The sequence below is a fragment of the Gallinula chloropus genome (assembly GCF_964237585.1).
Source record: "Gallinula chloropus genome assembly, chromosome: 4".
NCBI lineage: Eukaryota > Metazoa > Chordata > Aves > Gruiformes > Rallidae > Gallinula > Gallinula chloropus.
In genome coordinates, this window is record NC_140088.1 from 7,451,913 (window position 1) to 7,462,111 (window position 10,199).

Sequence of the window (10,199 nt, forward strand, 5' to 3'; positions counted from 1 at the left end):
TATTGGGCTCCTCTCTGCCAAGTCTCCATGGAAGTGTTGGTAGTGCTTCACCCAGGCCAGTTCAGGTAGCTACATTCTTTAGTCTAGGTACACCTTCCCTGTAAGAAAGTTCCAAGGCTCACTACATTTTTCAGAATGTGAAGTTTTAAATTGGAAATCGGGGAGCCTCACAACCATCAATTTTGTTTCCAGGTTATTAGCTGCAAAGTTGTTTTGAAGGTCGTTTCTGCTTCCCAGTAAACTATCTGTTTTATAAGAGGATACTGCATTTTCGGTTACTAATGAGAAAATCGGTAAAACAAAATGAGTAACTCAAGGCCTTCCTGTTCTGAAATTTCTTGAACACCTTATGATTATTTCATTATTTTATTTCCCCTCTTTTTAGATCATTAAATATCAGTTCTGTTTATCTGAAGGTAAGACAAAGTGTCCAAAAACCCCCTTTGTTCCTCTTACTTTTACTAGAGCACTAAGCTTGTAACCAAATTGTATGCAAACTTTCCTTGTTCCCTTGTTCACACTAAAAAAGAGTTTCACACTGATTGAGAAATGACCACTACATCTTCTTAAAGTTTTAGTCTTTTACTAACCTCAGGTCTGCATGAAGCACTAACACTGGTTCTGGGATTAAGGTAACTAATGATAGAGACAGTTGTTGAATGAGTAACACTTTATTGTGTTTACCTTTGTTTCTCAGCATGAACAAGTAGTACTGGATGGCAGTGGTGTGTTTTGTACCCTGTACTGTCTTTCATTGATGTTGTAAGACATTCTTGCAGTGATAATATAGGAGAGAAGGAGAAGAAGAATGTGTAACACTTGAAATTCCTTGTTCAGAAACCTTTATTTAATGACAAATAAATCAAAATGCTTCTGTGGAAAAGGTGTAAATGTAAATAAAATATATTTTGTAAGAATAATTTGGCAAGTTGTTATCTCAAAATTTGTTCCTCAGTTGCAAAAATGTGCAGAAATAAATTCTAAAATTATAGGAGAGTTTTGGTAGGACTTCAGAAAGAATGACTGAAAGACATTAAAAGGTTGAGACTCCTTCACTTGAATGTATGAACAAATCATAAGTAGAAGGTGCAGTTTCGAAGTATAATGAGTGCTATACATATGCCAATGCAAATAGTCAAGACCAAAGGGAAACAGAATTAAAAGTAATTAATATAAAACTAATTAAATCTGAATTTAAAAAAAAAATAACGTAATGTCTAAAAACATTTGAATAGGAAAAATATGTGTCACTAGAAACATGAAAACCAATAACCAGGGATACCAGTCCTTGCCACATTTCCTACCTAATGCACTCAGTAAGTATTCAACACCGGACACTTTAGTGTGGCTAATATATATATATTCTGTATTCCATATTGTAGTGCTCTTCTATCAGTTCTGCCTTTTCACTTTTGGAAATCTCATTCCAGGATAAATCGTTCTGCCCTCTGCCTCTAATTCATCCCTTCCAGGTTAAGCAAAGCTGTTTCTCTGTGCTAGTTCAGTGCGTTGGAGAGCACTGCTCTACAGTGGCAAGTCCTGTACTCCTTTGCCAAGTAGGACTAAGACAATTTCTAGTCTCAAACGTGATCTGGGAGAAGATTATGATTATTAGAAACTTGATTTTAGACTTAACCTTTCTATCAAATGTAAGAATTTTCTGCAGGAATCCCATGAATAGGAGCCTGTGATGTATTTCACATCTGCATGTGCGCACATGCTTGTTGAAGCCCCAAAAAACATGATGCCCTGTCCTGAGGGCCATGTTCTTCTGGACCTTGCACTCTGCAGAGGGACTGGCCAACACACTGGTGTCACGAGCAGCCAGGAGCTTCCTAGGACAGACAGACAACACAGTGTGACCTAGTGTCAGACAACCTGTGTCCAGACCTGCCCAACTCTGAGCTTTTGTTCCAGCAGAGGGGTGCTGGGGATGCTCTGGCAGTCCTACTCACAGCTTTGGTGCTGATGCTTGTTCAATCTGAGCCCCTGTGGCTCTGATATTTGTCTCCAGGATGGAGTGCCTGGAGTAGCAGCACACCATCTGCCTCCACACTGACTCTGGAGTGCACCATTTTTAAAGCTTGAAGCAGGTATAAATTAACACTGCAGTCATCTGCCAAAAAGGTTACCCCAGGGCTTGGGGCTAGCCTGGAAACCACTGGTTTCCAGTTCTAGCGCAGGCAGACCTGTGGGCAAGGTAGCTACAGGTGACCCAAAACTGTGATGGACCATGTTCATGGAAAAGAGTCCACCTGATGGACTACTAAAAAAAACTCTCTACCACTATGATTCCAGGGTCCTAACAAGGTGAAGAGGAGGATATTTAAGGTGGAGGATAGGTGAAGAGCTCTGAATTATGCCAGGATTGCACATACGAGTGGCTCTGGAGTCCTGCCTGAGAATCCACACACATCCATCACCCCCAACATGACTTGGGCAAAATTTGCAGGCCCCCTGCCAGATGTTTCCATGTAATCTGAAAACTTATGACTGGCTTCTAAAATTATATCACAAATTTTTTTTTTTTAATACAAAGTATTAATGTCTGGATTTTATAATGAAAAATAGCTGAGCAGAAGAGACTAGAAAGTATTTCCACGTCTCAGATATTATAGACTTGATTCTTTAATTGGATCGTGATCTCCCAAGATTACAATTGCTGAGTATGTTTAAATTTCATAAAATACTGTGTACCATTTCTTCTTCTAAGATACACAGAAACTGTGAACCTACCACAGCCCTTCACCACGTGTTGTCATTTTGCTGCTGTTGTGATCCCGTTGGCTGGGTTCAGCACAACAGGTTTTTTCATTGGAGCTGTGACAATCAGAGCAAATCAAGAACATGTCATTTGGTCACAACCTCTGCTTCCTCAGATTGACATACTTTGTCAAAGGCTCAGCCCTCAGCAAAAGCTGGGTCCTTCTTTAGAGTGGTTGCTCTTCAGTACAGTGTGATTGTGGCTGCTGCTGGTTTACCTAAATACTCGAGCTTGCCCTGTCAAAATCTCTGACAAGTCCACCTTCCTGTGCTTAGGAACCTGACTGGTGTAGTGGATGTGAATGTATAAAAGAAAATACTGATATTTTCCTGCATGTAACCTCAGAATATAATCCAGTTGCCTCTATTTTCACTCTGTGCTTAGTCTGTTAAACAGAGTAACCACAAGTACTCAATAGAGTAACTCCTGCTACACGGCTGTTGAGTAAACCAGATTTCTGTGAACACTGGAGCACGTTGAGGGAACTGTCGATGGCAAGCTCAATGATATCGAAGGGCTTATTGACCCCATGATGCTAAGATTCTGAGCTTTAAATTGTGCTGATGTCTTGGGCTTGTTTTTTCTCCTCTTTTTTTTTCATCTCTTCCTACTAAAAATAGTACCTCAGTGTAGTAAAACCTCATAAAGAAGGAGCCTCTCTACATCAGTCGTAATGGTTTCCTTGTGATAAAAGCATCAGATTTTTCGATCCTGACAATCATTCCTTCTGTTTTCAAGTTTGAGTTCAGAACAATTCTGCTGCCTTGGTCCCAGCATAAGTGGGGATGCCAACTGTTAGGCAGGGAACGTGGAGCTAACAATACTTCAGCCTTGCACAAGAGGAACTTCTGCATCTCAATCTCTTCTGCTGCATCTTTGCTGTGTAGCTTTGAACCAGGAGTCTTTTTGGTCCCGCATTACCCCTTTGCAGATGAGAACAGCGGTGCTTTTCTCACCGTAGTAGGGTCTAAGCAGCACCCAGTGGTGGTGGTGGTTGAAGTTTGTCCTTGGAAGTGAAGTGGAAATACAGAAATGAGGGCTGCATGTCTGGCAGGGCTTGGAAGAGTTTCTCATTATCTCTCCTCCAGTCCAAATTTAGGATTTTTATTTTTTATTCCAAATCAGAGAAAAACATCAAAATATAACTGAAATTTTTAAAAAAGCTTCATGATGGAACAACTGAAGCTGAAAGTTTTGCATTTCTGAACTATTTTCCTTAAGTCAACTACTTGGGCAATAGTAAGCTGGGGATCCTCAGCACTTTGAGGCAGAAACTGCAGTGTGGTCTGCAAACAGATGGATTTTCTCCATTTCTTTAAATGGGTGTGGTATGATTGTCCTATTGAAAAGCATCCCATGCATACACACAGTGGGACAAAATGAAATTTTAATCCCAGTTTTTTAATATTTTGCTTTACAAATGTCTTGTGTCAGCATTTCCCTCGTGTTTCCGTTTTCAATTTAAGGCAAAGGAGGAAATCTGTCACACTGATTAACAGTCACATGAAATGTAAACAAAACTTCTAGCTCAACCACCAACTCCTGCAGACTGAGACAGGGCAATAGTTGGTGGTAATGGTGAGCTGTCTTACCTCAGCCTGGATCTCCGCTAGTAGAAAGATTGGGAATGTTGCCAGTGAGTTTCACAGATACTGGTTGATGGAGAAGAACAGATTTGCCCAGTATGTTTCCAGACAAGTTCTGAACATCATTCTTCACCAGACATGGGTTGTGCTGCTCTTTTGCCATAACCTTAAATCTTTTTTGCTGTGTTCTTTCTCATGGCTGGCTCTTGGTTCTTTCTCTTCTACCCAGATCCAGTCTCACAGGTCTTTAGGCCACTCACTCACCATCTGTTCCTCACCTTCTCATCTTGCTTCGCAGCTGCTTTTGTGGTCTTTCTCTCTGCATCTGCTTGTCGCTTCCTTTCCTCGTTTCCCAAAATTAGTGAGAGACTTAATACCTTGACTCTAGCAAGGCTCTACTGAGCACGACGGGCAGCTCTGCTGGATTTGGACTGGCAAAGGGCACAGGCTGCACAAAAACAGTTGCCCTCTTCCCTGGTGGTCAGGCAGGAAGGCTGAAGGATCTTCAAAGGCAATCAAGATTTACCTACATGTGCAGATGACATTTTCCTCTGTGGTCATGCTCAGACGTGGCAATCAGGAAAGCGCTGATGTAGCCAACAAGCTGTGATAAAACTAGGGATGCTGAGAGAGATCTTGCCATGCAGCACCCTGTCGTAACATCAGCACCCTGTCAGGCTTCTGCACAGTGAGAATTGCACCTCTTTAAAGTTCAGAGCTGAGGAGCGAGATAAGTCATGCCAACACGTGTGCTGAGACCCCCCAGGTTCCTCCACCTCACCTCACTTCTAACTCAGTCTGTGTGTAGGTAGAATTCCTTTCTACAATTAAATAGATCATTTCTGAGTTAAATAGACAGGATGCTATTATTAGGAGATCCTAAAGTTTTCAAATGGGAGTGTGAAAATGCCGCATTTCAACTTTGTTGATCCACCTCCTTGTTTAGAAGCAATTGAAACGGCTTTGCATTATGGCCCCAGAATACCATAGCTCACCAAGCTATCGTATTTGTCGCTTGTCAAGCCTAAGAGATGAAAAATACGGATTGCTTCCTGGCATTTTTCAACCTCTTAAAAATCCTAACACGTCTGCTTTGTTTATTTTGTAGAACTGTCTGGTTTTAGGTCAACTGTCCATAAAGCCACCTTATTTAACCCTACATTTATCCTTTGGGTAACTATATTTCATTGGGTAGAGAGGTAAAGACTGTAGCGCTTTACACTGAAGATTTAAAAACTGTTAAGGGGAAACAAAGCCTGCAGAATTGCTATAAACCACATTTAATATCCACGTGTGTATGTGCGTGTGTATGCATCTAGAGATATATATGCTCATGTAAAATCCAAAGAAATCGAGTTACTAATCAGCCTGTTGACTACTGTCAGACTTTAAATCTATTTTAAGTGCCATTATTCTTCACTCTTCTAGTGTGGTATGTTCAGATGTGAAAATCATTTTACATGACTTCTGTTCTTCAGTAGCTCTAAGTCAGTTTCTTTAAAAAAAAAATACAGATGAATCTGTGCCTCTGTCCACAGGAATCAGAAACAAAATATCAAGATATGACCAGAATAATACCTTAATTGAAATAATGGGGGGGGGTGTCCAACCCATGACAAAATTTCACACTAGGGTTTGATGCTTTGATGCAGACTAACTAGCTTAAATACTATGGGTTTTTTTCTTCTTTACATGATTTCAGGAGTCTCACATTGAGGCTGGCTATAATGTTGGCATACTTAGTACTGTGAAACAGCTGGGGAGCAGAAGCCATATATCGAGTTGCCATTTGTTTTTCCTTCTGGATTGTGTGTGTGTGTGTGTGAATATTTAATTGTTTTCACAGACCTAAAGCAAGCATTTCAGACAATGTTTAGGATGTATCTCAGTTGCTATGAATAAGGTTGCTGGATCTGGATAATGTTATAGAATTCTTTTCTTTCTCTCTCTCTTCCTTTTTTTTTTTTTTCTTGTAATGCTTAGTTGGTAAGTATGACGCCGGATTTCAGAGCTGTTGCTTCATTGCACATAACTAACTCATCACTCTCTTTAACCTGTAGCATGAGCAGCAATTGCATAATGAAATTCGAAATTCCGTTTTCTGTGCTCATCTGTTAATACCCTTCAATCTCTGCGGTTCGTGTCTCATGTCTCACACCTGTTATCTTTTATCTTCTCTCCCCCCCCCCTCCCCCCCTCCCCTTCCTCACTTCTTTCCACTCCTCCTTCCTCATCACTTCTTCATTCTCAACAAAGAAAGAAATGCTGTGATATTTCTTCTCCTTCCAAAACCTCCACTAGAAAGCATTGGCCACATCAAGGTAAAGGGCAAAGGCTTGAAACGGAAGGTCTTTCACGCTAGCTGTGAATGGTATGCTGTGCAAAACAACAACGGTTATTTTCTATTCTCTTAACTTCCACCATTTGAAATGCTTTAATTCCTTGTAAAATTAGAACAAGATAGAATTTCAGAAAATGAGAGTGCATGTTTTCCTGCCTGCCTTTTTCTGTAAGGCGCTGTGAGTCAGGCATTATCATGCTTTTCCAGATTGTTTGGCAATGAAGTACCTAGTTCATGGACAGAATTGCTGTCACCAGCTGGGGAACAAATAACAGCCCTTCCTCCTCCCTGTCACTTCGATGGGTCGTATCAGCTTGAAAAAAGATAAAAAAGTACTGTGCTGTCTCTCTGGAGCAGGCAGGTGATGGACCAGGCCAGGGGGATGGCCAGGTCGCTAAATCACTGAGGTTTATGACAATATGTTTTAAATGTACTCTTAGACTTCTTGCCCAATGGCCTCATCTGATTTTAGAAGAGTCTCTCAGAATAAAACATGACCAGTTTTGAATGGATTTTGCACCCCTTATACATGAAACGTATACCGAGGGGGACAGAGATCTTCAGTTCTGATTACTGCATTATTATTATTATTATTTTAAAGAGTTAGCAGCAATAGCACGATGTGGAAGAAATAGCAAGTGATGTTCTGGCTTACTGAAGTCAGCAGGGGTTTCCCCCGTTGACTTCTGCAGGAATAAGCTCTCCTGTCCATAACTTATGCGGGTCAGAAGCGATCAGTGGTGGCTGAGGTAGCTGAGTTCAGTCAGGCCGTCAGTCTCTCTCACCAGCTAATTAAAACACAGTTTAGCTTTGTGGATGTGAGTTTGTGGCGCTAATTTTCTGTCTGTGAGAAGGAGAATGTAATTTTGATTCCATGTTTTCTCCTTTTCCTTGTGGTGCCTCTCTGTGGAAGAAGATTCGGAGACGGGCTGTTTGTAAGGGAGGAGCCCCGTCCTCCTGCAGCGAGGACACGGTGCCCGCTGTAGCGCAGCTCTGGGCTAATGACCTACACCCCCTTATCTCAAATTCATCTTGTTCCTTTTACAAAGAAGCATTAATGTATAGTGCATCCAGTTAGTATGATCTGTTCAAGCTTCTGCCTTGTGGGCCCTGTAGGAATTTGCCTTTTGAAGCATCGACTAAAGTTGGGATGGGAGAAGATGTTTGGCTCTCCCAGTTGGCCCCAAATTCACTCCACCTCTTCAGCTGCATTCCTAGAGCTCCCTTCATGCACAACGAGCTGTTAACCTTCATGTTCTCATTATAGACTGGTTTCTTCTGGGTTGTGGTTTGAATAACAACTCCACATCCCTGCAAGGGAGCTGGAGGTGCTTGTTCTCCCAGTTAGCTGGAGAACGTCACCCACTTCAGTGCTGAGAGGGAGGGGGTCCTGCAGTCCCATAGCTCAGTGGTTTCTGGCATCATCGTTTTTCTAGAGGTGGATTTGTGGCAGTTGCTAGCTCCATGTGCAGTACCATCACCCACAGCGGGTAAAGGGCTAGGAGATGCTGTGGGAGTGACAGCAGCACTGAGATTTCCTCTCTGCCCCTTGTGAATAGTTTCCCGTGCTGCGGGTGTGGAAGGTGGCCCTGACCTGTCTGCTTCTTGCTGTCCTCTGCAGGCTTCTGCCCAGAGACTCAGCCGGGAGAACCTCCAGCAGCAGCAACAGCACAGGTGGATGGAACAGACTTAGCCTCTCCAATGTCTCCTCGGACTAGCAAGAGCCGCATGTCCATGAAACTGCGCCGCTCCTCTGGCTCGGCCAACAAGTCCTAAGCGGCGCGATGCCTCCAGCTCTCCAGCCAGCAGCGACCAGCCACCCTTCCTGCAGCGCCTCACCGCTTTGTGTTAAAGGATGATGTGTCTAACGTGTGTGTGTGCCCACCCCCTGCACCCCCCCCTCTTCTGTATGTTTATTTTAAACGGTGACACTGGAATTTTACTTTAATATTTTAGCTTTCGGGTTTTTTTATCAAACTCCAGGCTGCCTTTTGGGTTTTTTTCCTTTTCTTTTTTCTCTGTTTTTGTTGTTTTTTGTTTGTTTGGGGTTTTTTTAGTGCAGTTTGTCCTCTGCACCTTTTACCTTCTGGATGATTACGATATCTTAACAGTAGTCACTTTTAACTCTGGTTGATCTTGAGTCATACATGGAATTGGGAGACTGCAGTTTGGTTACACTATGTTTATTGTGCCCCATTGCGATTCTGTCTGTAACAAAGAAGTATGTACAATTTGGAAATGAATGTACAATTTTAAATTGAAGTTTCATTTGTAAAGTCTTTGTCAGGTATCACAATGTTCAATGCACCGGATGTGTACAGATTATTTATGTTAAGAATAAAATAGTTCAACGGCCTTTCAAGCATTACAGAGTCCAAACAAAATAACTTGCTCGTAGCACCAACTCTTTCTTCTCAAAGCAACGTGTCATTTCATAACTGTGCAGGTGATGCCGTAATCTATGCCAGAAAAAGAAAAAAATCACTGTGCTGAAATTCTACTTATGCTTGGCTTCCAAATATTTTTATAATGTTTGCTTTTCCAAGTGGTTATCAATAGTAAATGCCATCGAGTTTCATGGGGTTTAAGCCTTGATCACCAGGCTGCTGGGTCTAGATGTATATTCTTGTTTCTTACATTAAAAATACACACACACACACAAAAAAAAAACAGTTTCCTGATAGAAATTCATTGCTCTGATGATGCATAATAGGGGGAAAAAAAAGAGAAAAAAAGGGAACATTGCTCCGGGAGCCTGGCCTGAAACGCTGATGATTCCAACCCTGTGAGTGCAGATTAGTACACACGTTCCACCCACCCAGAGATATTTTCCTACAAAAGATGAAATGCTCACATTTTGAGTCTGGCAAAGAACAAAAATGCTGTTAACAAAATGTAGCATGACATCGGTACTAACCGCATGTGTAAATATATCATATGGGCAACAATAAAGAGATAAATTATGTATTGTCATTCATGTAGTATCTACAAATTTGTAATGGTTGAAGAGAAGACATGCTATTTAATAATACAATAAAATTATTCTTACCACCTTTTGTATATTAGTCATTCACCTCAGTAATTAGGTTCTCGCTCCAATTTATAGAGGAATAGCATATGAACGGGTGGAGCAGGGAAGTGCAACGCATGGCTTAAGTTTTCACTTGTATTAAATGAAGTTTTTGGGAGCATCTTTGCCATCCCATCCCAAGAATGCTGTACTAAACATTTTCTCCCTGGATCTAGTAAATACGACACACGGAGCTCCGCAGGTAACGCACAGCGCAGGGCGTTCCCTCCCGCAGGCCGGTTGGTCGAGTGCTAATTGTAGGAGCAGTTAATAACCATCGGGTTTCAGCGGTCCAGAGCCCTTCATCTTCGGATGGAGACGAGTGGAGAAAGGAGAGCAACGATTTTAAAAAGCATAGTGGCCTTCTCTGAGGGAGAACTCATTTAATGGCATAAACAGGCATTTTTACCTAAGCCTCCATTACCAGAAAATGATGGG

At 41.8% G+C, this 10,199-nt stretch overlaps 1 protein-coding gene across 5 annotated transcripts in view; it reads left to right on the forward strand.

Annotated features, from left to right (window-relative positions):
• RALGAPA1 (Ral GTPase activating protein catalytic subunit alpha 1) overlaps positions 1-9,361 on the forward strand; it is a gene marked incomplete at its 5' end in the record, with an annotated part of 126,938 nt that extends 117,577 nt beyond the window's left edge. For 4 of the 5 annotated variants that reach the window (XM_084263850.1, XM_084263851.1, XM_084263852.1 and 1 more), the window contains one exon: positions 8,313-9,361. In XM_084263850.1, the coding sequence (XP_084119976.1) occupies positions 8,313-8,467 (155 nt within the window). In that variant the 3' untranslated portion in view covers positions 8,468-9,361. Of the gene's footprint in view, positions 1-385; positions 417-8,312 lie in introns of all 5 variants that reach the window. The other variant, XM_084263849.1, reaches the window with a different exon arrangement.
• Between the last annotated feature and the right edge of the window lie 838 nt (positions 9,362-10,199).